Below are 27,058 nucleotides of genomic sequence, written 5' to 3' on the forward strand. Positions count from 1 at the left end.
GAAAGGCTCATACACTATACAACTTCTATAGCACTGGCCACAGTGTGGGGAAAAAAGTCTAAACAAATGCACAATAAACTTGCCCAATGGTGTGAATTAAGTACACTTTAATAGTATCTGTCAGAAGTCACTGCTGGAAAGCACTCAGCATTTAAAGGGAAAGTAAAGCTCTAGACAAATTGTGGTGAAATGGTTTGCTTTACTGGAGGTTCCTATACTGCAGCAGCCATAGGGAACAACCCACCCCCTCCCCCTCAATTCAGTCTATGTACCTTCTAGGTAAATCTGGATAATATGCTTTTACTCCTTCCCTATGCCCACAACAAAGTTCCTGCACCTGTGTTGGTGCATATACTCTGATCCAGACATCAGATATAGTAGTCAAACACTCAGTGCAAAACCTCATTCCATATATGTACTAGAGCAGTGATCTCCAACCAGTGGCTGGTGAGCAACATGTTGCTCTCCAACCCCTTGGATGTTGCTCCCCATGGCCTAAAACCAGATGTTTATTTTTAAATTCCTGGGTTTTGAGCAAGTTTTGGTTGCATAAAAACCAAGTATAATGTCAAACAGAGCCTTCTGTAGGCTGCCATTCCACATAGGGGCTACCAAATAGCCAATTATAGCTCATATTGGCACCCCCAGGAACTTTTTTCATGCTTGTGTTGCTCCCCAACTCTTTTTCCATTTAAATGTGGCTCACAGGTATAAAACGTTGGGGATCCCTGTACTAGAGGAATGAGCACTGAGCTAGAATGTCGCCTGTAGCAGGGGATAAAAATAAGGTGACGCAATGCAGCCCAGTGCTTACTGCTGCCTCTGCAGCACCTTGAAATAACAGTATCCCTGTAAATATTTCCAACATTTTACAGTTCCTTTGATAAGGTATTAAAGTAGGTTGAATGCAGTTATCCAAAATAAAATTAACATAGATTGTAAGCTCTACGGGGCAGGGACCTCCATACCCTTGTGTCTTTGACTCTTAACTTATTGCAACTGTATCTTGTATTTATTTGTGCTTATTGTAATACTTTGTATTTATCTATTTTAATACCCCTGTTTATATTAATGTATTCTACTGTACAGCGCTGCGTACATAAGTAGCGCTTTATAAATAAAGTTATACATACATACATACAAATGAACTATTCATTTACCCTCGCTGCTCAATACCTTTTTGATGTTTGGCTGTTTAGTGTAATGACCTGGCACCCTCAGCTACAGTATAATCACAGCTCTGGTTAACAGGTTGAAACAGTAAAGATTTGAGCTTAGACACACAATAAGGGGGCACTGAGTATGTTTTGTTTTGTCTTTTCCACTCATTGGCATGACTTTGGGTGGCATATAAACTACTGAGGATCTAAAGTATTGACCTACAAGTGCCCTGTCCTATGTCAGGGCGCACTGACCTTTTTGATATGTTGGACTCTTTAGAGCAATGAGCTGGCACCCACAGGTACAGCAGAGTCAGAGTTGGACTAGGCTGGCAGGACATCGGGAAATTAATTTTGATGGGTGCTGCCGCTCCAAGCCTGCTGACCCCATCAAGACCAGTGGCTGCAAGGAGAAGGGGGAAGTACAAGGTAAAGGTGTGTGGTGCATGTAGGGGGAAGTGGGCCCTTGAGGTTGGAGCCTGGTGGGCCCTGGGCACCCCAGTCCAACCCTGAGTACAGTCACAGCTCAGGTTAACTCATGTGAGGAGGGGAAAGCTACAAATACAAATAATTAACTGGCAGAATAGCTTACACAATTTCAAAGCACAACTCATGTGCCCAGTCTGAAGATCTCCTCCCATGGCTGGCAATGCAGACTGGGAATTCAGTATATCCCCGGTTCCTGTCATGGGTTAATGTTGCTGGGGAAAATCTTCTAAGCAGATTCACAAGAATATCATTTGACACTTGCCCCCCTTCCCCTGCCACAAGATACAAACACCATCAGGTTTCAGATGTACTCTCCTAAGCACCTCCATTGAGTTAAGGGCTCAGTAAATATTGGAGGAGATACAGTTTCAGGCAGGTGTTCATGTGCAGGGACAGCGGCTGCACAGACATGGTTTTGGCAGCGGTGTGAGATTCAGAGTATCTTGGAGTTTCCCACACTAGTTCAATGCTTTCAGTTGCACAACAAAAGACGTGTGCCATACTATATGCCTCATTAGCAATGTGGTTTGACCTCACTGTGTGTTACACTGAAATCCAACTCTGAGCACCATCTGGACTGGGCTTTTGCTTCACATTAGCCACCAGTGATCCTTGAGAAAATATTCAAATGAAAAGGGCCAGAGAAAAATAATAGCCCTGTGCGTTCTCTGTACTGTGTTGGGCAACAAGGGCACATGCAGTACATCTTATAAGCTAAAGGGGTCATTTTCAACTAGGAAGCTAGTCGTAAATGCACACTGCTTCCTCTCTGCCTGAATTGCCAAAGGTTTCTGCACTCCCTTCTGAAGCAGAGATTTTATACCAAATTTTCCTATCTGACCCGAGGTGTAGAGCACAACTAGACCCTAGCACAAAGGGTCACACATTTGTGCACCTCTGCCCAGAGTCTACATAAATTAACCCTTAAGTCTTTTGTTAAATGTACTCTAGACTACAGCCCATTTAAATCAATTTGAAATAGTCAGATGGACCAGTCCTTGAGGGGATCTGGATCTATAATCATAGAAAGTGACATCGACAATGAAAGTAGAAACAAAATTGTCTTGATCAGTTGTGGCACCTGGCAAACAGCTCACCTATTAAGAAACATATCCCTAAAGCTTATGGCACACATGGCACTTTTCAGCTGGCTGAAGAGCACACAAAATCATCTTCAGGAGCTCCCATTGACTTGAATGGGGAAACCACTGAACATGTCAGTACTCATCTTTTTTAGCCCAAAAACCTTCAACCTCTAAACAGAGGAAGCAGACCCTGCAACTGCTAAAGGGACCCTGGAGGTATAGGGGGGCCAGTGGGCATTGGCTGATAGCTGACCAGTTCATTCATGAGAATTTTATTGCTGTCAGTTCTAGATCACATGTGCCATATTTCTTATGCAGTCCTTAATTCCACAGGCCAAACAATCTAAGTGGTACTTTTTAGATATTCATGTGTGTGGCCAGAATGATGGCAACTTGTTTGCTTTGACTGAACTATAATATCACAAAACAATTAAATCATGTGCAAAGATTAAGGTGGTGTGTTTGCTATTTGCTGTGTTGTAGAACAAGGTGAAAAGATAAACCTATGCACCAGTACTGAACTGGGGGGCAGAGATCTGTTATTGGTTGGGCACTGCACTGAGGTTCCATGTGATGGGTATATACCTTGTAAAAAACATTATATAATTAAATGTAGCCATCCCTTGGCCAAATCAGTCTTATTGTTATAATGCACAATATATGAATATATGGGATGACTAAAGCACACTTTCTGGAAACATACACTTCTGGCATAATACACTTATGGTATAGTTTAACATGAAACCCCTACATGGAGCAATAATCATTACTTTTGAATAGGATCTCAGTGCAAATGTTTCCCACACTTCCCCCCCATCTCACAGCTTGCCTCCTGCTTCCTATATTGTTCAGAGCCCCAGATGCCACCCTTAATGTGACACACGCCTATTGTACCTGCAGGGGCTGGGATTGGCTACTGAGTGTGGGAACCTCTGCACAGCCTGATCCTCACACATTATTATGCAAAGAGAGGAGTATAAAGAGGGGCTGCCTGCTCACTCACTGCATCTCCCTGGGATCAGATATCACAGGACACTATCTCCTAGCTCTCCAGCTCCATCACATCCTCTGACCAAACAGGATGGCTCCTTACAGCGCTACCAACATACTCAGTACTGAGCACAAGTCACAAGGAATAAGAAAGGTATGTTTATTCATTCTGATTAATGTTATTCTGTATAGACTCTGGGTAAGGCTTTGGGGTTTAAACATTAATGTTTGTGGGAAATGGGAATATATGTGTCTTTATTACATATTAAACACAAGTCCCTTTAGTCCTTAAGTATATTTATCAGCACCTTAGCCTGGGCTTCCATCTGATTCCCTAAGAATCTGTTGCTAACCTGTTGCTGTATTTTCTTCCCCAGATGAGAAAACCAGTGGTTGAAAAGATGAGGAGAGATCGGATTAACAGCAGCATCGAGCAGCTCAGGATGTTACTGGAGAAAGAGTTTGAGAAACATCATCTCCCATCCAAACCAGAGAAAGCTGACATCCTAGAGGTGGCAGTGAGCTTCCTGCAGCAGCGCATGGCTACCAAATGTAAGTGTCCTTTCCTGTGTGTCACTTGCAAATGGGGAATGGATCTCCTTCTAGAAATAACCAACATACAAGATTAATAACAAACCTAATAAATTTCCTCTTTTCTTCCATAGATGCACAATCAGACAGTCCAGTCCACATGGAAGACCACTCTAGATATCTCCAGGACTCTCTGCAATTTCCAGAGTTTTCAAAGAAGTTTCTGCACAGTTTCCATGAGGATCATTCTGTGACAGTCAGTCCTCCTCTGTCACCTTTGTACCAGACACCCACCAAATGCAAAACCCCTTGGGCCAGCAAAGTTCTATGGAGGCCGTGGTAGATACTTAATGGACTCTGATTTCTTATGCAGCATCATTTGCTTTGTGCTATCTCCTGGCTTCTTCAGGGCAATTGCAATTGGACAAATTAAGCCTTTTGATGAAAAAAAGGTCATGGTTGCTATTTATAAGTAACTGGTTATAACAAATTCAACATCAAAGTGTCCTATCTTATATGTTATAGGGCTAGAGATGTCTGTTCAGTAAGATATTTCCAAGAGAAAAACAAAGGTTGCCTTCTGAGAAGGAAATGAATTGTGTTGTATCAAATATTTCCTGTATATTACAATGTAACTGTAGGTATAGTTTATATCAGTGCATGATGTGGTATTGAGGGGGTATTGCACCCCATCCCATTAGTATTTATGTACCATAATGGTATGATTCTGGATTATTGAATGATTGTTATAATTATTTTTATATAGTATGACTTCTATAGGTGTTATGTACCTTAAAAGTCATTCAACTCCAATGCATATTTAATTTAGGGACACATTACTCCCTTTAATAATAATTCTGTTACAAGTGCAGGATTATTAGGTTAAGTATGTAATAGTTATATAATATAGTATATATAATAATATTATATAGTTGTATTTGTAACATTTCGGTTACAACTTTATATAATTATTAATAATGTAATACAATACCATTATAGGTATAGAAGTTTACACTTTGTGTAACATAAGCAATCCTGTATCCTCTGTGAGGATTACACATTAATGCATTCAATATTTGGATGTGTGCGGTGATTTATCAAATAAATTGTTGGTAGGAATGTATTATAGCATAATGATTTCTTAATAGTTCACTGAATATCCATGCTTGCAGTATCTGTAAGAGCATGAGGTGTATGGTATGCAGTATTGCACAATGCATCTGACACTGACTGTAATTAATGACTTTCATGACAGAATATAAGTCTGGTTTCCATAATGGAAGTTTCTACCAGTACACTTCAATAAAAGCACTGTATGAATATAATCATTGTCTTGCCTTGTTTCCTTGTCTGTTTGATCAACAAATGTGTTTTTCATATCAAAAGAGATAGAGGAATATTTACACTATATGGAAATGTCACAGCTCACTATTTACTTGTAAAGAACTTTAGAGGCCTTTTATTAAAGGGTGAATACAGAGAAAACTGTATTATGAACTCTGTTCATCTATAGTGTATCTTCCTAGACCAGAAATTTCCCATTTACATATAAATGTTCAATTCTTATGTAGTTTAAGATATAAGTATTTGTGTTCTTGGGTCCACATACCCCTGAGGTGTCAGGGCCCACAAGCATCATAGCATATACAATATAGTTGATAATGTGCCCTCTACTATGTAATATAATCAATCAATAATATAACTCCTGTTGTAAGATATATATTATATTTAATTGTCTGTGTAATTGATTTAAAATAAGCTTTTTGTCCAGGATGGATATTTAATGAGGTTGCATTTATCCTCATTTACACACATATAACAGACTTTGACCACTCCATATGTAGAAAGCTTTCCTCGCTTTGTTGCTTTTATCTTTGATAATGAAAAGGTTAAAAACACTGGTGGTATGTGGATATGTGAACATGGGAAGCAGAACTGGAAGTCAGAGAGCCATACTAAGTCCTGAGTTTACTTTCCCACCAACAGTTCTGTAGTCTATAAACAACTTAATAGACTTGTGTGACACTGAGATCCCACAGACATGTCACATGTAGGCGAGAAAAACTCAGTCCTACCACTTTTCTATGTCCCGGCAGCTGCTTTCTCTCTCTTTCTCTGCTCTGGGAAGGAAAGGAAACTGTATGTTCTGACACTCTCCAAATTCAACCTCAGCTGCTGAGGATGGTGACAATGCCTTCTTCTCATATGTACTAGATATAAATATATATATAGATATATATTCATTTTGCATTGCAGATGTGGCATTAAAATACACAAAGTCCTGTTAGCTTGTGAGCAATATATGGGGTAGGTGGGCCTCAGGTGATCAGTACACAAACTACGATTAATCCTCCCCTCTGTGTTCCCCTAAATAAATGTGCCAAAAACGGCTTGGCTGCAGCTTTATTTATTCCATTAATGTTACATTATTTTAAAAATAACAATTTAATATTACTTTTAGCCATTTCCCAGCCAGTCTGTTCATTTAAGACCATAGATCCAGGGACTGGTCTGATTGCCATCTTGGAGTGTGTCTTTTTTTCAACCTAACTTACTATGTTAAGAACAAATCACCAAGTATTAAAGCCATGGGTTCACCAATTTTAGAAAATGTCCAAACAACCTTTTCTTCCAAGCTGCAGTAATGCTAGTTTTTTTGGGTGGAAAGGGTGGGCTAATACTTGCAGTTTGTTGTCAGGTATGATGGGGACCCAGCTGACCCTCTGCATATTTAGACCTGCTTTCCTGCCAATAAAATTACAGGTGGCCACCAATGATCTTATGATCACATATAAACAGCATCACTGACAGTTCATTTATTTGTAGATTGTAAGCTCTTTTGGGCAGGGCCCTCTTCACCTCTTGTATCGGTTATTGATTGCTTTATATGTTACTCTGTATGTCCAATGTATGTAACCCACTTATTGTACAGCGCTGCGGAATATGTTGGCGCTTTATAAATAAATGTTAATGTAATGTAATATAGCTGATTTTTTTAACTGCCTCCCCACGGTGGTCCTGTAGGGAAACCAGACCTGACCCTGTGGACATGTAGGGATGGGTTTTGACAGAACATGTAGATAATCTGTCCAGTCTGGACATTTTATTTGCTTGTGCACCATGTTGGCCGATGTATGGTGAATTGACTGAACAAAAAGTGAAAAGGAGCTTAACTGCTCTACTGCCTGTTGCTGCCAGTGTCTGCCATAGGAAAAGTGTCTAAAGTGATATTTGTGGTATTTTGGCTTTCCATGTTCTACACAAGAGTACTGTACAATTACACCTTGTATAGCATAGCTCTACTATGAAGGGCAAATTAAGGGGGTAAATTGGGCAAAGTTTGTTCCTACTATAAAATGCATGTTTAGCTCAAAGCCTTTACAGAAGACTGATGTTGTAGGTAATCTTGTTACTACTTCTCTGCAGAATTTGTCCCTACTATTGTCTACCATGTTAGGCTCAGAGAAGCTCACACTAAAATGTCATTCACACCTTGTGTCTCAACCCTTTCTCCTTGTAGATTGTAAGCTCTTTTGGGCAGGGCCCTCTTTACCTCTTGTATCGGTTATTGATTGCTTTATATGTTACTCTGTATGTCCAATGTATGTAACCCACTTACTGTACAGCGCTGCGGAATATGTTGGCGCTTTATAAATAAATGTTGATGTAATGCAGTGCTGTCCAACTTCTGTTGTACCGAGGGCCGGAATTTTTCCGACCTACGTGGTGGAGGGCCGATAATGGAAGCCAGTTTTGACCACTCCCCTTTTTGAAACCGCACCCACTTGAAACCACACCCATGTTATCACATGACCATACCCATATTAATGGTTGTAGTACAGCAAAAACCTGCCATACCTGTGTGTGCCATACTCTGCCTTCCCTACCCTGCCTGTGTGTGCCATACTCTGCCTTCCCTACCCTGCCTGTGTGCCATACTTGGCTGGTTTGTGCCATACTTGGCCTGTGTGTGCCATACTCTGCCTTCCCTACCCTGCCTGTGTGTGCCATACTCTGCCTTCCCTACCCTGCCTGTGTGCCATACTTGGCTGGTTTGTGTCATACTTGGCCTGTGTGTGCCATACTCTGCCTGCCCTACCCTGCCTGTGTGTGCCATACTCTGCCTTCCCTACCCTGCCTGTGTGTGCCATACTCTGCCTTCCCTACCCTGCCTGTGTGCCATACTTGGCTGGTTTGTGCCATACTTGGCCTGTGTGTGCCATACTCTGCCTTCCCTACCCTGCCTGTGTGTGCCATACTCTGCCTTCCCTGCCTGTGTGTGCCATACTCTGCCTTCCCTACCTTGCCTGCGTGGGCTATACTTTCACTGTGTTTGCCATTCTTGGTTGGTTTGTGCCCTACCCTGCCTGTGTGTGCCATACTCTGCCTTCCCTACCCTGCCTGTGTGTGCCATACTCTGCCTTCCCTACCCTGCCTGTGTGCCATACTTGGCTGGTTTGTGCCATACTTGGCCTGTGTGTGCCATACTCTGCCTTCCCTACCCTGCCTGTGTGTGCCATACTCTGCCTTCCCTACCCTGCCTGTGTTTGCCATACTCTGCTTGCCCTATGATGCCTGTGTGTATGGCACACACAGGCAGCATACAGTGACACAATGCTGGCACTGCTCCTACAGTCTGCACAATAACTATATATTAAAAAACGTTTTAATTGCAGTACCACCTCAGTATATTTTCTTTTTGTAGTGTGCAGGGATTATTTGTGGGTTTCTACTGCTCCTGAGGTGTGAACAGGGGAACAATGGGAGTGATTAGAGCCTGAGCCTGAGGTGTGAACACTGCAGGGGGTGAACAATGCAGAGATTAAAAGGTGTGAACAACACAGGGAATTACATATTTAAACAATACAGCCTGATTACAGCCTGAATCTGAGGTGAGAACCATGCAGGGGGCAGTTAATCACAGTACTGATACCATTTAAAGCTTACACAAGAGTAAGCCATCAAAGCAGCCAGACAGGTGGGGGGCCACACAGAGGGGGGGGCCCGGCCCGCGGGCCGCCAGTTGGACAGCACTGATGTAATGTAATGTCATTCAATATGCTTGGAAGGAGTCATACACAATTATTGAAAACTATGAGAAAGTAGCTAAATATGTTTTTATGGGCAATTAATATTACAATAATACTAATACTCGCTTACTGCTGGGAAAATACTACTTGTGTATATAGACAATTATGGCTGCATTGAGTGTCACATAAACAATGGAAAGAGAACAGTACATTGCAGTGCCTCCATCATCAGATAGTGGCAAATTACTAAAAACATTAGCAAAAACAAAACACTTCATCTGACTTTATCTGATTCGAAATTACATTACAGACTATGGAGGTCAGATTTTGTAGGATCCTAAAATATCTCATGGTGTTGCGTGGTGTTGAGTGTTGCAACGAGGATCAGATTAAATCTGTGTCACAAAATCTGATGAAAAATGCTTGTGGAGTTTAGCCCTTTAGCTACACAAAATAATTGCAATTTTTTTAAAAAAAAAATCCTATTCCCATTTTCATTGCATTTCCAGAATGTAATGTTTTGCTTCCTTCCTATCTAGAGTCTTCCTATATGCTAGCTCACAGAGACACAAAGAACAGTGTTAACACATTGGTGTGAAAGTGTGTGTCTTTTATACACAATACATGGCAGGTGGCATCTCAATATCAAAGAAGCAGTTAGCACTAAAGGTGACCACGCAGAGCACAGTTCCCTATGGCTTGTGGACTAAACAAGTTGTGTGAGGGGGGATATGGAAACTTGTGTGAATGTTCTGATATTACCACTATATGTAATCTGTGCAAAATCCAAACGCTTCTACTCCTGCAAAGCACATTAAAGGGTTACACACCTGGGACCACTGAATATGTACTTTATGGGAAGTAGTACAGGGCCCAGGAAGTCGTATGACTGACAGTTGTAATGGCACTTCTTCTAAACTGAATAAATCTAGAAAACACTCAGAATTTGGGAAATTCTTTGTCAGTAACAGTTGAGTTGTGAGTATTTCTAAGCTCTGCAGAGAAAGCAAGCAACAGTTCTATAGTTGGGGGCCTCATGTATTTTACCTATAGTAACTTTTTCTGCAGTTTGAGTTGTACCACAGGGGCTGCATTGCCTGACAATACCAGACTGTGGGCGGCATTAATATTGGCAAATAACGCATGGAGGAATCACTTTATCTGTGTAAATGTAAACTACGAGTATGTCTTTGGTTGCATGTCAGTACGTGAGTGTCCGTGTGACCCAAGAGCATGAATATAATTTCTAATGCTAATGACTAAGGACACCCATAGAGAGTGGCGACCCCAGGCGATAAGCAGTTAGAGGAGCCTGACGCTCGGCCCTGTCTGTGCCTGTGTGGGGAGGGGGCCGCCTTTGCTTTCCCACACTCAGCAGGGGATTAGTGAGGGCTCGAACAATAGAAGTGTGTCAAGTGGGAGTAGGGGGTGGGCGAGGGAACATGTGGGGGAGATGATAGGAAGGCCCTGAGATGAACATTAGCTGCTGTGGGAAAACTCTCCTCTCTGAGGGAAAGAGATCTATCAATCAGAGCAATTGATTCACCTTAATGGCCCCAACATTCATCAAAGGAAAGAGGGCACAGAGGCCCTTCAATACAATAAAAAGCCAGTGGCCTGACAAACAGAGATAAGCTGCAAGCGCAGCCGGGGCCGATAATGCCTCTTCTTTTCCCTACACAGAGTTATGGGGGAGTCCCGGGGGCCGATAATGCCTCTTCTTTTCCCTACACAGAGTTATGGGGGAGTCCCGGGGGCCGATAATGCCTCTTCTTTTCCCTACACAGAGTTATGGGGGAGTCCCGGTGCCGATAATGCCTCTTCTTTTCCCTACACAGAGTCCCGGGGGCCGATAATGCCTCTTCTTTTCCCTACACAGAGTTATGGGGGAGTCCCGGGGGCCGATAATGTCTCTTCTTTTCCCTACACAGAGTTATGGGGGAGTCCCGGTGCCGATAATGCCTCTTCTTTTCCCTACACAGAGTCCCGGGGGCCGATAATGCCTCTTCTTTTCCCTACACAGAGTTACGGGGGAGTCCCTAGATTCGGCAGCTTGGAGCCCTTTCTATAGAGCAACAGAAGCCGCGGCCTGTTACACAACAATGGAAGTGCGTTCGCTGGCGGGAAACTGTAGAAGTGTGCAGCCCTCTCCGCTTCAAAGGCAGGAAGGCCGAGGGCTAATTAGAGTAGGGGCCCGGGGCTGTGTGGGAGCGGGAGGGGAAATATGCAGCACACTCTCACACCTCCATCCCCAGTGCAACCTCATGGGGTGAGGGCTCATCCCCAGGGGCCCCAGTGACAACAGACTTGTGTCTGTGTCATACTACTATAATATACTATATTACTAGCCTGAGGGATACTAGCTTAGGTGGGATCAGTGCCAAGTTTCATGGCAAATTGGCAGGATAGAGGGAACATTAGCCTTGAGACCATTGCTTCATAGGGGCTCCCTGGGGAAAGGAAACGGTGATTAAAGTGAACAGTGATTAAAGTACAGAGTTATAGTGTAGCCAGATATATCAGTTTAAAGACTGCAAGCTCTTTTTGGACTGTGCCCTTTTTACATCTTGTATCAGTTATAACTATATATATTTCTTTTTGTGTGTAATCTGTGTGTTAAAGTGTATACACCTACTTATTGTAATGCACTGTGGAATATATTGGCACTTTATAAATAAAGGGATGCCCAAGCTGCTGCCCAGTAATGCTGACCTGTTACACCAACAATGCAAAGGCTGCTGGGGGACGCTTGGAGTTGTTATTAAATAGGTGGAGGGTTGCAAAACCCTGAACCATGTATTTTACCACTGAGGTCCCCCTCAAGACACATCCTGCATTGCCAGGGGCTCTTCTTAAACTACAACTTAGTGGCATTGCCAGTCAAGGACTGATAGGACACAACTGAGCATAGAGGGCAAAGTAGGCATTCACCCTTGGCATGATTTCTTGCAGTGGCTTAACTAGATCTTATTGGGCCCCACAGCAAATTCAAATTAGGGCCCCTAAATATTGGTAAGTTGACCAATTCTACCAAGATATATTAAAATTGCTAATTAATTACGGCGGGTGTAGGCAAAGTCGGCCGGGGCCGCATCAACGAGCCAATGCAGTCCCAAATCCAACTAGATTTTTTAACCTGCCCGATCGAGATCTGCCCGATTTCAGGCCAGATATTGGTCGGGTAGGCCCGTCGGTAGTGCCCATACACGGGCCGATTAGCTGCCGAACTGGTCTAAGGTACCGATATTGGCAGCTAGAATCGGCCTGTGTATGGGGACCTTTAGAGTCACAACGTTTGCTCTATGCCAGTGGTTCTCAACCTTCCTAATGCCGCGACCCTTTAATACAATTCCTCATGTTGTGGTGACCCCCAACCATAAAATTATCCCTAAGACCATTGGAAATGTGTTTTCCGATGGTCTTAGGCAACCCCTGTGAAAGGGTAGTTTGACCCCCAGGTTGAGAACCGCTGCTCTATGCCTAATAACTCATGCCATCTAGCCAGTAGACAGCATTTACTAATCATCTGTTAGAATGGAAATGTCTTATTGACTGCCATGGATTGCTAGACCTGATGCAAACTTGAGCTTTTATTACATTACCCTAAACTGGGGATAAGCCAAAAATACATTCTGTAGAAAAAGGACTCACTTTGCACAGCACCCCAGGAATGATGGACAGCTGTAACATGGACAGCACTCTAGTTAGTAATAGGTTTACAAGTATTTATTAACAACTTGGTCACAGACTGGGACTAACAATTGACCATAAGGATATGAAAGTATAAAGTATTACAGACATCTATCTTACAATCTTTGGGGTTCAAACCCTCATCCTCTTTTGCTTTGGCCCCTTTTCTTAAATATAAGGTAACAGGTAGCAAAGAAGCATTTACCATTTAACTGCCATTTGGGCTGGGTCAGCAGACCCTACTTTGGACTCCCCTGGGACAGAACACAAGCTTGGGAACCTCTGGCACACTCTGATTGATATACTGCATTACAGCAATAAGGGCAAGCTTGTGGCACACTGAGCTAGCTTGTGGCACTATAAGAAATACTGTGTGATATTATATGGGAGCATGATGGCTAATGCTGTTCTGTTTTTTCATGTTTGCTCATGTATAGAATTGCTATATTTTAGTTAAACAGAATGAACAATTGCATAGGACTGGGCTGTGTGGTTGGCCATGGGTACTGTATTTAAGTTCAAGAAAAACAGAAAACTGTACTACAAACTAGTTTTAAAAAAGGCTGCAGGAAAGGGTAGAGGAAGTTTTGTAAATACAGCCGATGGGGCACAGTATATGGCACATGGGTCAGCTATGAATATAGCTCTGCACCCTCTATGAATGTACTGCTTGAAGGAACTTGTAAGAGACAGAAGTACTTGCACAAATCGAGTATTTATTCAGCTCAGCACAGTGCACACCATTTCTGATCACAGAATACATATAAATATGTCATATTTGTCAAATATGTTACTAACAGGATAACTTATTTCATAGAAATAATATATTCTCATTTAGAAAAGTACACTTTCATTGTTAAAAACACATGATAGTATATTCATTACGATACAGAATCGTTTAACCTTCTACTTAGCGTGTGGCGCTGAGCTGTCAAACGAGCAAAGGAAGGATATCCTCCTACTCTATCTATGTTCAAGACGAAAATACTGTATTATAAGTCCAGCTGCTGGAAACACAGCCAGTCCCTTGCCGAAGAAATGAGGGAGGCATTTCTATCAGAACTACCAAAGTAGACAGGCAATATGCCTAACATATAATATATATAGAAATTCAGTCAGTGCTGTACGTTAAATTGTGCAAATATTGCACTGCATAAGGATATACATTAAACCTAGAGGCTATGCATTTATATTATTCCACGGGAATGTACATGTTCACTATTAGAGTGTTTCCAGGTTGCAGTCCAAAATGTCAGTCCACCGACTGTGCCTCTGATTAACCCTTTCACCACGGTCTCCACAAAACTTTGCTGTTGGTCACAGGTGACTGTCCATGACATAGTCGAGACTGATGGGTTTCTCCTGAGGAAAACTGATGACCATGGAAACTTCTAAGCAGATTCCCTTGACTGTGTTGATTGTGAGCCGACAAGAAATGAACGGAATCTTCAACACATTTGGAATATCCCTCCTTGTAGGATTTGCCTGATATCTCATCAGCTGTAACAGAAGAAAAAGTATGTTAGCTTAGTTTTACAACGATAGATGTTTCGATGAAAATAAAAGAAAGTGTTACGTTGAAGGGGTATGACACACAGAAAAGGATACTTACTTTTAGTAGCTATATGCTGCTGCAGAAAGCCCACTGCCACCTCCAGAATGTCAGCTTTCTCTGGTTTGGATGGGAGATTATGTTTCTCAAACTCTTTCTCCAGTAACATCCTGAGCTGCTCGATGCTGCTGTTAATCCGATCTCTCCTCATTTTCTCAACCACTGGTTTTCTTATCTGGAAAAGAACATACAAGTCTATTAGTACACAGTACTTGAATAGCATTCGATGTTCTGGAACAGTTTACATTACATATAAATTAGAAGGCACTCATAGGATACGTAATATATATAAGTGCTGCCAATGTACCGAAAGAATTAGGTGAAACGAAATTTGTATATTTCGGTAATAATAACAACAAAACTAAGGCAAATATTTGTTAAAATCGTGTGCATAACTTACCTTTCTAATGCTGTTAGCAGGCTGCAGGCTAATGTTGCAAGGTGCCATTGCGCTCGGTTACTGTCGCGGTGGGAGCTGTGCTGCTGCGACTTCAACAATTTGCTGTCTGACTGCAAGCGCTCTGCCTCCTCCCTTTATACCCCACAGCCCGTATAGTAAAGTGTGAGGCGCTACCTCGTTAGCAGTTCCCACACTCAGCAGCCAATCAGAGGGCTCCCCGGGATAAATGAAGTGTGCACAATGCAGTGTGACAGCAGCCTAGCATCTGGAGCTGGTATTGTGCACACTCACATGAAAGTGTGGGAAAACCAGGAAAGCACTAACTGCATCTGCTGGCATATGCCATGCCCCTTAGAATTACCTTACAGTTCTTTATTGGTGGGATGCCATAAAACAGAAGTAAATAGCGTCATATAAAACGTACATGTTCTGTAATAAATATAAAATGCAAATAAATGTTTAAACGATTAGACTATGTTGTAGGAACCTATAGCAGAATCTAATGTTTAGATTTAATAACAAATCGACATAAAATATATTGTCACAGAAATCTCTGTAGGTGTTACGTTTTATTTGCCCTGTTGTCAGTATAAATTTGTGTTTCACAAAATCATGTCTCAGATATGGAATATCAACCTTTAGAACCACACGTGCATTTTAGGGAATACATTGCACCCCAAAAATGCAGATTCTGATCTGTTCTAACAGCTTGAAACCATGGGAAGGACGACAATCGTTGCTACTGTTATTAATGGTGATTTCACATATACTTCATAGTTTCTTCCGACCTACCATAAAGACAACAGGTGGGGCAAACCAGTAACAGTATGCATTGGGGGATTGATAAGATTCAAGAGATTAGGGTTTATGGGGCCCTGGACCTCAGATGCGAGAGTGGGAGCATAGTTTCACTGCATACACCCCAAGCAGCAGGTAACTGTAGCATGAAGTGACCCAAATGTGACTATATATATATTAATTTATCTCTGTTATAAATGCAACAATCATTAAGCTATGCCACTTTCTCTTGCTGAAAGGGACATCGCGTACGTGTTAACTTTAAACCATATAATTAGTTAATCATATATAACTGCAAGTGACTTCAAAATAAATAGAGCACCATACCCCAGTAAACTAAAGCAATCTGGAAGCTTTTCCTATAAGAAGCACACATTCAAAGATTGGACTAGATGTTAAAATCCTAGTATTTGCTCAACTCCCGTTTCTGCATATAAAAGAGGTTATAAAGGGAAATACTAGGGTTAAAGAATCCCGGTGCAAGTTCAAAGGGTTTTGTTGTGAGCTGCCTATTGCGGATTCGGGGCTTTCCTTTGATGGGAGCAGGCTAGGAATGGGTGCTATTTTGGAAGCACACTTTCACACCTCCTGCCTGGGACTCGCTGCTCTCGCTTTTGATCGCAGTCTGAAATAGACAACAGGGACCATTAATCTGTGTGTGCAGCACAACTTGTGCCTGAAAGTGTGCTGCCTACAGGGCTGTGATATGTAACACCTACAGGAAAGGAAGTACAGATAACAGAGCCCCAGCCCACCGCTTACATTGCCCCCTGCTTCTTACTATAGCTTGGAAAATGTACAACTTGTAAGACCAATATAGAATATAACCCTCCCTCAGTAATTGCCACAACTGCTGTATCTCAAAATTGTCTTGTCTGTATTGGGAAACACAGTGCTTGAGGGTGTATGGCATATTATTAAATTCAAATGATATTATGCACTTTCTTGTGTCACCATGGAAGACCCAGTACTAAAGGCTGCATTCCAACTTTCTCAATTCATCAGCAACTGCTTGTAGTTGGCAGCTTTATGCGAACACACTTTCACACCCTCTCCCATTAGGGATCTCTCAGTAACACTCTCAGCAGGGTGTCATGGGTGGGATGAGAACTACGGATGTTTAAGACTTCATTTAAACAGGAGAAGTATTAGTGCAAAGGCAAAGTATCGATTTTACTATTCTGTGGTATTTTTATAATTATGATAAAGATGCTAAAAAGCACCAGGTAATGTTATGATAACTAGTAATGGGCCATCGGCTAAAGCTCTGCTTCTAGGTGCTGATATAATATATTACGATTGTGTGCCATAATATGAATAAATCTAGTTGTAGCAATGCGGCAAATTGTAGACCTTTGCTTTCCCAAACAGTGTATGTTCTGTAATACTGTATCTCATGTTACCGAAAGTAAATCTTAGTATGTGCCCAGCTCCAGTTTCTGCATAATAAAGACAAGTAGTGAGACTGCGGCATCCCAGAGCAAGTTCAAAGAGTTCTATTGTGAGCTGCCTGATGTGGGTTTCGGGACTTTCCTTTGATGGGAGCTGGTTAGGAATGGGTGCTATCAGGGAAGCACACTTTCACACCTCCTGCCTGGGACTCGCTGCTGCTGTTGCTTTTGATCGCAGTCTACAACAGAAACCATCAATCTGTTTGTGAATGTAGTACTAGCACTGGTACTGGAAGTGTGCTGCCTTCAGGGCTGTGAAATGTAACACCTGTAGTAAAGGAAGTGCAGACCCCCAGCCCACAGCTTCCACTACCCCTCTTTTTTTCTACACTGAAAACTTCAGAGCTTATAGTAGCTAGTAAGACCAATATAGGAAACTTTATAGTCCTGGTTATGTAGGACATCTAGGGTTCCACCAAAATTGCGCTCCTGAGAGTCACAGGACAGGGGTTACCTGGACTTTAATTATAGAATTATAGAACACTTCCCTGAACTTGTATTATAGAATTATGAAATACTCCACTGGACTTGTATAATAGAATTATAAAACACACCCCTGGACTTGTATTATAGAACACTCCCACTACATTGACCACTACATTGGCTCAGTATTATCTTACCTATGTGGGTAGGCTGACTGGTGCAGGGTGCCAGTGGGTTATATTAATAAGCTTGCTTTATGGGTTTCACTCACAGTGTGACACTAGTCTGCCCTATGCTGTGGGCTGCATCCCAGCTTCCTCAATTCAACAGCAATTCACAGCTTTGTGCAAACACACTTTCACACCTACTTCCATTCAGCAATACTGTCAAACACTGCTGAAGTGGTGCTGGAATGGAGGGAGTGTCATGGGGAGATAAGGTATACAGATCAATGACTGGTCTGCAAAATAAAGATATATTAGCACAATATGTATTGTCTTTACTTTACTTCTTTAGTGGAAAACTAAGTATTCTCTATAATTGTTAGTATTATATCTATACAGAGGGCTCAGGGGTGAGTACCCCCAGATGACACAGTTATAATGGGCCAAACTTTGCTTCCTGGTGTTGGTATATACAGTATATATTGTGGCTGTCTGGCCATTTATAAATCAGTGCACTTGTACCAATGTGGATAACAGTAGGTCTCTGCTTTTCCAAACAGTTTATGTGCTGTAACAGTGTAAAGTCTGATACTGAAAGTGTTAATTTTTTTTATAGGACCAGCTCCCATTCCTGCATATTAATACAGTTAGAAAGAAAAGTGTTACAATTGCAGGATCCCAGAGCAAGTTCAAAGAGTTCTATTGTGGGCTCTATGTTGTGGGTTGCAAGGTTTTACTTTGATGGGAGCTGGCTAGTTATAAAGGCTATTTGGCAAGCACACTTTCACACCTCCTGCCTCACTTGTTGCTTTTGATGGCAGCCTGCAGCAGACAACAGGGACTGTATGTGCACCAGTACTTGTGCCTGGAAGTGTGCTGCCTATAGAGCTGTGAAATGTAACACATGTAGGAAAGGAAGTACAGACCCCCAGCCCACAGTTTCCACTGCCCCCTGCTGTATTTTCTCAACTGTGAAACTCAGTGTTTACAGGCTCATAACTCTGTACTATTAGCTATGGACTGGATAACTCAGTGCTTATAAAGGATGGACCTCTGTTCTGTCTACTGTATGGTGGGAAACTAGTGTTCATAGGGGTAGCACACAGTAGAACTAACTGCTTTGTGCTGGAAAAGTAAGTTGTTATTGGGATAGGTCCCTGACTGACAGGGTCAGTGCTTATTGGGACACAGTCCTGTGTTTACTGTATTGTTTCTTTATAGGGGTAGGGCCATGAACTGACTCTTTTGAAACTCATACTTTTGATCAGAAATGCAGGCCTGGACTGGGAGTCAAAATAGATCCTGCCATTCCAAGTACCCAGAGGCCCAAACAGCCCTAGCAGATCACTAAATAGCGACTTACAGCTGCCTCTCTGGCATTTGCCAGAATGCACAGATTGCTAGTCTAGGCCTGCAGAATCATATAGTTTAATCTTTAGCTAAACTCAGTTTATAGACACGCTGCTTATACAGGTACAGAATCATGGAGATACCACAGTGCTCACAGCAGGGGGTTGAGTTGCAACTTCCTGAGTTCATTAGCCAGACTAAACATCTCACAGCTAGGTGAGAACACACTTTCACACTGTCCCTCATTAGGGCCATAAGAAGTGAGACTGAGGGAAGCTCAGGGAGGGAACTGGATGGGGAGTAATAAATAGCCTCTTGCTTTACATTAGCACTTCCAAGACATTCTGCTCAAAGGCATATTTTTAGTTATAAAAGTTCCCTTGTGTTATCCCAGAAAACATTTTTTTCTGTAGAGGTCTCCACAAAACTGTTATGCATTTCACATTTTCTTTATAGATTGTCTATAAGATATGTGCTCTCTAAACAGGGTTTACATTGACTATATTGTCTGACCTCTGTTTTCTTAATTATGTTATAACTCTCTTATTATAAAGAGGAGGTAAGTTTAAAAATACTGAATGCTCTAATATCAGTTTATTTAAAGGAGTGTCTTACCCAAAATCATTGCCATACATTACAAACTTATGACACACAATAAGCATTACTGCATGCTACACAAGTAAATAACGTCACTGGGGCATTTTAACCTCTGCTGCCCTCTGGTGGAGGACAGTGGCACTCAAACTGCCCCAATTGCCTTTCACCAATCATGATAGAACTAAATATAAAGTGCCCTAGTGATCACATGCTGGGAAATGACTGTGTACCTTGTATGATTCTTTTCATTTAGTTATTTAGAAGGATAGATGACAACAGGGGCATTTTATTGGCCACAAGACTGTCGTTCATTCTGTACCACCACCATAGCCAACTAGGATGCCAACTGTGGTTTGACAAGCTCAAAACAGATAGAAAACAGAACAAATTGTTTACTTCTACTAACTGCCAAGCAGCTGGTCCCGTGTTAATTTTATCACTCATGTTGTGCCCCATATTATACATATAAAATATTTCAGTCATTGGTTAGAGTAACCAAGGAGGCCTTTGCAGTCAAAATATAAAGCCAGCCCATTGAAATATTGATAATTTTGGATTAACACACTGAGTAATAATAGCTGGATATTTTAGCTGATGAAGAACGTTTGATACCTCTCTGTTCTACCTATTATTGATATAAATGACAGGTGGCACAGAGAGATAAAGGTGATATGCCATGGGAGTTAGAGGGTGTTCAGTGAGTCAGTGCATGAATGATGTCTTAGATTGCAGTTAGAGTTGCGTCAGCATAGTTTCTACAGATGCAGGGTCAGTAGGGAGCTCCAGTGCAGCAGTCGCCCTCCTGTGGACACACTATACAGGGACCCCTGTGCAGTATAAAAAATCATTTGTGTGGGCAACCTGCTGTTGTAGAGAACTTCATTCTTTGCTGGTGGAGAAAAGACTAATACAGACAAAAACTGGCCTAAATATGTATGTATTAATAAGAGTTGAATCAAACTGTTACAGTGCACAGGGGACAAAATGTCAACCCTATAAGGCCCAACTTAAGTTATAGGTCCTTAAACTGTGTGGCTGACCTCACTATAGGGGCCAAAGCTGTGTAGGAGAGAAAGGGGGCTCAGTCTGAAGGCCAGTTGAGGTATTGTAGGTTTTGTGTTTAATGTTCCTGCCATGAGTCAACCTTGCTTCAGACGCCACTGAGCGGCCAGTTACCAGGTGCAACAAAAAGTTGCCTCTTTTTACATACACTGTATATTCCCTATACAATTGCAAAGAGGTCAGTTTGCTATTTCTTTCATAAAGAAATAACCTATATGGGGTATTAGCATGGAGGATATGACATAGATCACACAAAAACAAAAGTGTCTGCTCTGTCTTTATGATGGTAGTTTGCTAGTCAGAACCTGGAGAAATTCCTCTTGGCAAAAAAATAATTAATTGCCCTTTTAAAAAATTGGCAAACGCAAAGTTTAGCACTGGCAAAATTTCAACTGGCACCGTAACTTATAGGACTCACATTTTAATTTAAAATTTTGGTAAAAATACACCAAACTGTAACTTTCACCCTTTAGTAAATATATACCCCAAAGTGTCTCAATTCAAATTGCTCCATAAATAGATGCATCTAATATAATCCATAGTGTGGGAATAGGCCAGTCTGCCATGAAACTGAAGTGCAGAGAGCAGTTCACATTGGTCTGTGAGATCTGACACCTGTATGTAAAGGAAGGCAAGGTGAGAGAAGGAGGGGCTGGAGACATGTTGGTATCTGTTCATCAAAGCAGTTCCCACAAGATCAAAGTCTTGGTGCTACATTGCCGTGGGAATCTCTTCCTATGCATAACAGCAGCATTAGGTATTCAGCATGGGACTGGGGCCATGAATTCAGCCATAAAGCCATATTCACTGGGATATCATATCAGAATTTTGCCTTATCTTTGGCTATGGACCCAGTGCTGTGCCAAAGACTGGTGAATAACAAATGACATACCAAGACAGAATTTAACAAGGACCCTGTCCTGAAGCATGCACTCCGTTCCTCTAGTTTATAATAATTATAAATATTCAGTGTAGTAATAAATATTCAGTGGGTTTTTTTGCTGAGGATGTTAATGCCATTTTTGCAACACAGCAGCAGAGCAGTGCATTGACAATAATAGTGGGAAACAGTAATGTAACGTCGCATTGGGCCCCCTTGCAAAAAAATATTCTAAGGGGGCCCAGTGCAAACAGTCGCTCCTCCCCCACAACCTCCCAGCCTGCTCGAGCTACAACTCCCAGCCCACACCACAATTTTAGAGGTAGGAAAGGAACTGGGGTGGGGGGACCCCACAGTCCAGGTCCCCCCATACAGACAGACACCCGTTGCCCAAAGAACATATTAATGCGCCATCATTGTCCGATGAGATTTTTTAACATTGCCAACTGACTGATATCTGGTCCACTTTCAGACAGATATTAGGCCTGTCAGTGGGAGTCAGCAGCTTTTATTGGCCGATGTATGGCCAGTTTTTTTTTTTGTATCATAAAAAATTAGTTACCTGAATATATATTAAAAAGCACTGGATCACTGATATGGATATGGGATATTTTATGCGAAAATCCTTTATGCAAAATGTTTTGTTTGGAAAGCGCTAATCCCTAGCATTCTGAATAAGAGTTAACATGCCTGTAATGATGGGGGAAGAAAAAGTGTCAAGTGATACATCACTACATGGAGTCATATACCTGCTCTGCTTCCCTTTCAACCATAATTGTAAAGTATAGACCAGTCTGCAGAGCACACTTACTGACTATTGTAAACTTCCACTCTGTGATGCACACTTACTGGCTGTTATCCCAGAATGGAATGCACACTTCCTAGCAGCTGTAAAATCCCAGGCTGCTATGCACACTCCCTGCCTGTTGTAAAAGCCAGTCTGCAGCACACACTTATTGATCAGTGCCAGATAACAGCTGGTAATGCATACGCTAGGCAAGTACATAGGCTCTGCAACACAACAGACTTATAGATTCATTTAATAAATTTATATATTTTTTTCCATGCTTCAAAAGACGTCAGCGTACACTACAATATTTTTTTTTTTTGTGTGGTCTGCCCCCACCCCTAATAAAGTATACTTACTGTTAAGGCAATGGCATATAAGGTGATTTGCCCACTTTAAATACCTTGTTTAAATTTTCTTTTAAAGAATCCATTGACATCTATGGTTATGGCCTGCAAATGCTTGTGTCAGGAGACTGGTTTCTGAAAGTGCCCCATTGACTTCTATGGCAATCAACTAACAAACAAGCATTTGCAGGTGATCCCAATGGAGGACATTACTGGGTACATTGGAACTGCACCTTAAAACCTGAAGTTCTGTGTACCATAGCCCTTAGCTTTTTAGCTACAAGGTGTTCATATGGCACTGGCTATAGTTTAAATCCATAGTTTGAAGTATGGGTACCAATCTGCAAATGCACACGTTTTAATTAATTGAATTCATTTTTTAAAAATGTAATTAATTATCAGAAATAAAATAATAAAGTGTGTCATCCAACACAGAAAAGTAATTCTAAAATCTTTCTGATCAGTTACCTTTTTTTAAAAATTAAACATACTTTATGACTTTGTGCCTCTTCTGCTAGGTGAGTAATTTATTTAAAGTATTATGATTCGGGATATCTGTAGGATCAGTAGCTGACACGAGCTGTAAACAAAACAGAGTCTTTGCATTGCAGACACAAGCCCAGCAGCCACACAAGTTCCCTTAATAGTGATATTTAAAGGCTTAACGTCAATGTTTTGATAACAACAGATGTGAAAGGAAGAGCAGGAGATCAATTAGCCCATGTTGTATAGCCTGGTGCTTTCCCACACTCTTCTTCCTCTCCAAGTTTTATTCCAGGCTCCATATGCACTGCTGTCCTGTTCCACACTTCCATTGTCTCACCGGCCTCTCTCATTGGCTGCTGAGTGTGGGAACCTCCAATTCACACTTGGCTGCCAGTATTTAGCCTATATAGGAAGGCTGCTCCATTCACAGATATTAGACTGCCGGACTACAGACACGTGGACTTATCTGCTGCACTATGGCTCCCTATAGCAACAGGATGCACCACATGGAGAATAACATTGGCAAAGATATGAGAAAGGTACAGTTTGATTCCAGTGTATTATAATAGCATGCTTTTATTAACAAATCTGTCCCTGCTGGATGGATACCAATGTGTTTAGCCACCTTAACTGTTTCCATATATGGATTGGATTTCTCTACTCCCAATCTTGGCCCTAGGATTCTGGCCAGTTTTAGCTTAGGGCAGAAAGAAAATTTGCTTTTGGCCCCCGACGTTTGGCTTGGATTTTTGTAGTTCAAATGCTGAACATTGCCTTGTTTGTATGCTACTAGGCTATACATATCAATGTATTTTAATATTTGGTCATTTGTAGCAGTGCAATGAATAACTAGGAAACAAATTACAGATAATAAATAGTCCAACATGCACATATTATGTAGGCTCTGCCATCCCTGGCAACTGAGATTATTTTGTTGGTAATTGTAATACTATGCAACAACCCTATTAATAAGTAGGGTTATGTAAATATCTATTAGAGTATAGGGAGAATATTTTTTCTCTACATGTTTGCGTCTGTAGATATTAGTGGGAGCTACCAAATAGCTTGATCCTAAGCAGAACATCACCATTTAGTGGTAAAAACATATTGTAGTAAAAAGATATTGTGCTAGAAAACACTTTCCCCTGATTCTTATCATACCCTCCCAGATATCAGACTTAATGATAACACAATGAACAACCCCACCCAGTAAAGACTCTTTCCTCGTGTGGCCAGCTGAAATACTGGGTCACAATTTATGAGAATGCTAAATATGGATATGGACTCAACTGTGCGCATTTCTGGGTATGTGGGGGCTACATGGTTCTGTACTAATAGGCTTACTATATTTCCTTCCCTAGATGAGAAAACCAGTGGTTGAAAAGATGAGGAGAGATCGGATTAACAGCAGCATCGAGCAGCTCAGGATGTTACTGGAGAAAGAGTTTGATAGTCATCATCTCCCATCCAAACCAGAGAAAGCTGACATTCTGGAGGTGGCAGTGAGCCTACTGAGACAGCAGCTTCAAATCATGGGCAAACGTGAGTGATTCCTTAACTCCCTAACTCACTAAAATTTGTGTATTATAATGAAAAAGTACTATATACTGTATATATATATATATATATATATATATATATATATATAAAGTTCTAGTATAGTTAAATCCCTGCCTAGACAGCAAATGTTAATTTGTTTTTTGTTTTTTTCTCCATTATAGCTGTGCCAACTTCCAAACATATTTTCCCAGCATCCACAGCGGAACATGTTGAGTTCTTCACTTCTAAGAAACACACAGTTGCAGAAGTGAACCTGCTGATGAAAGCCCGCGAAAGCCAAAAGGCAGGAGAAAATACATGCTGGCCTATGGCTCCTTCTCACCAGGCCCCCACTAAGCAGCCCTCCCTAGCTCATAGTAATGAAGACCTATGGAGACCTTGGTAAAGAAATATGAGGAGGACAGAGCAAATCTAATATATATATACAGAAGAAACAAGTACACTGACTTTACTAAGACAATAATGATGTTTCATTCTAGCCTAATGGCTTGGTTAATATGGTATCTAACTGAACCAAAAATTATTGGTATTACAGTGTGGGGTGGGGGTTCCTATAGCAGAAGGAGCAATTTCCCTTCTAATGAAGCTGATCTGTAACCATCATAAGGGAAAATCCTTTAACAACATGTAGAGGACTACACTGCTCCCCAGTTAAATGGACACAAGTCTTAAGTATAAATTACTCTGTAGTATAACTGTTACAAATGAGGGCAACACTTTTCCTTTGCACTTTGTACTTCCTGCTCCAGGGCTGTAATAATATAGGAAAAGAAACTACAGAAAGTGGAGAGTGCATGGAGAACTGATTCCTATTTAAATGTTATCTCATGCTATCCCATACAGGAGAAATTGTTCTTATAGCCTTAATACTTCTGTTTTAGTTCCTCTGGTTTATAAAAGACTGCTGTGTGTTGGGCTTGGACATGTTTTACCTCACCTAGGGGTTCCTTGTGTCCCTGACTCCATTCAACCATATTGTTTTGCCAAGTTGAGAGCAAGTCCTTTAGTAGGTTTGACTAGACTGTTTGGAAATGTAAATTAATTGTTTTCCTTCTGTGAAGGACGATACTCCTGATTTCCTCACCTATTCTTATGTGCTCCCTCCCTGAGATTCTATCAAAGGGACCTTGCTGTTCTTTTCTGTGAAAAGGAATTCATTGTATTTATCTTTGCACTTTCAGAATTATATTGTATACAGTTCTAGATACATGTAATAAATTGTTTGTTGAAAAGGGAAAGCATTATTTATTCTGGTAAAACCTTTGGGTGATGGATTGTAAGATAATTGTGGAGTAGGTAATTAACCCCTTTATTTTTTTCACAAGTATCTTGTACAAAGTTCACTGACAATTTTCATTTTTTTAACCCCTTTATTAGTATTGGTGAGAAGGTGTTGCTGATGCTAGAACTAATATACAGGTATCTGTTGCTAGAACTTTACTAGGAATAATATCTCCCATGAGTAATCATACACTACAGGGGGAAAGGGAAATGTAGCTCAAAAAAGCAAATTCAATTTCCCATTTAGTTCCAGAGAAAGCTGCTCATGGATTCACAGTGTAAGGCTTCAAAAGGCATCAACCTCACCATGCAAACATGCGCTTATACATAATGTGCAAATGTAACCTTTAATTGGTAAAACTACATTTCCCATCATCCCCAGTCAACCTGCAGCTGAACACCTATGAAATAAATGTATGATGGCTATTGGCTCACTAAACTAGGGATTCGTTTTTGGCAATTTAGGTTTGTCATATCTCCCTGAACAAACACACATGTACAAACACATATCTAAAAAGATTAGAACGTTCCAGGCTACAATCCCTGTGTACCAATCTACACATTCCTATTACCCTTAAAAGGTATCTTACCCCCAAAAAGAAAACTGTAATTGCAAGCAATTTCCCAGTATATATTCATTACACATTTAATTTGGTTTTAAAACTATTTTATAAATGTAAATGAGGTTGATAGTAGTATTTGTTAATCTTTTCTGTTCTCAGGAAACAGTGCAGCAGAAGCCACCAAGACAGGGCAACTGGCTTCTGCTACATTGTTTTAAAAGTCAGAGCCACCCACCAGGGTGAGAATGGAAAGAGACCGATACTGCTTTCAACAGCAATTACATTTACAAATAATTTTAAAACCATTGTGTAATAAATGTGA

General features: G+C 41.2%; 3 protein-coding genes across 4 annotated transcripts; 2 read left to right on the forward strand and 1 right to left on the reverse strand.

The window, feature by feature from the left end:
• The first annotated feature begins 3,762 nt into the window (after positions 1-3,762).
• On the forward strand, positions 3,763-5,580 carry hes5.7 (hairy and enhancer of split 5, gene 7). The gene is made up of 3 exons (NM_001044524.1): positions 3,763-3,878; positions 4,102-4,276; positions 4,390-5,580. The coding sequence occupies exons 1-3, from the start codon at positions 3,816-3,818 to the stop codon at positions 4,596-4,598; spliced, it is 447 nt and encodes a 148-aa protein (NP_001037989.1). The 5' UTR covers positions 3,763-3,815; the 3' UTR covers positions 4,599-5,580.
• Positions 5,581-13,671: 8,091 nt separating this feature from the next.
• On the reverse strand, positions 13,672-22,992 carry hes5.8 (hairy and enhancer of split 5, gene 8). 2 transcript variants are annotated; one of them, XM_031905854.1, is made up of 3 exons: positions 22,903-22,992; positions 14,588-14,762; positions 13,672-14,475 (listed from the first exon to the last, which is right to left on the reverse strand). In XM_031905854.1, exons 1-3 carry the CDS (start codon positions 22,936-22,938, stop codon positions 14,261-14,263), a joined length of 426 nt encoding a protein of 141 aa, XP_031761714.1. In that variant the 5' UTR covers positions 22,939-22,992; the 3' UTR covers positions 13,672-14,260. The 2 variants fall into 2 exon arrangements, with proteins under 2 accessions (XP_031761714.1, XP_002933896.1); XM_002933850.4 differs by lacking the exon at positions 22,903-22,992 and adding an exon at positions 14,988-15,103.
• A 785-nt stretch (positions 22,993-23,777) lies between these two features.
• On the forward strand, positions 23,778-26,119 carry hes5.9 (hairy and enhancer of split 5, gene 9). Its single transcript, NM_001044486.1, is given in 3 exon segments — positions 23,778-23,871; positions 24,694-24,874; positions 25,054-26,119. Coding segments are annotated over 3 exon segments (468 nt in total). The 5' UTR covers positions 23,778-23,808; the 3' UTR covers positions 25,278-26,119.
• Positions 26,120-27,058: the final 939 nt, after the last annotated feature.

The sequence above is a fragment of the Xenopus tropicalis genome, chromosome 7, assembly GCF_000004195.4.
Source record: "Xenopus tropicalis strain Nigerian chromosome 7, UCB_Xtro_10.0, whole genome shotgun sequence".
In the NCBI taxonomy this organism is placed as follows: domain Eukaryota; kingdom Metazoa; phylum Chordata; class Amphibia; order Anura; family Pipidae; genus Xenopus; species Xenopus tropicalis.

Coding starts and splice junctions, on each gene's coding strand:
- hes5.7 (NM_001044524.1), top strand. CDS start 3,816: ATGGCTCCTTACAGCGCTACCAACATACTCAGTACTGAGCACAAGTCA. Junction 3,879..4,101: donor AGTCACAAGGAATAAGAAAG/GTATGTTTATTC, acceptor TTTCTTCCCCAG/ATGAGAAAACCAGTGGTTGA. Junction 4,277..4,389: donor GCAGCGCATGGCTACCAAAT/GTAAGTGTCCTT, acceptor TTTCTTCCATAG/ATGCACAATCAGACAGTCCA.
- hes5.8 (XM_002933850.4), bottom strand. CDS start 15,035: ATGGCACCTTGCAACATTAGCCTGCAGCCTGCTAACAGCATTAGAAAG. Junction 14,763..14,987: donor CTGCTAACAGCATTAGAAAG/GTAAGTTATGCA, acceptor GTTCTTTTCCAG/ATAAGAAAACCAGTGGTTGA. Junction 14,476..14,587: donor GCAGCATATAGCTACTAAAA/GTAAGTATCCTT, acceptor CTTCTGTTACAG/CTGATGAGATATCAGGCAAA.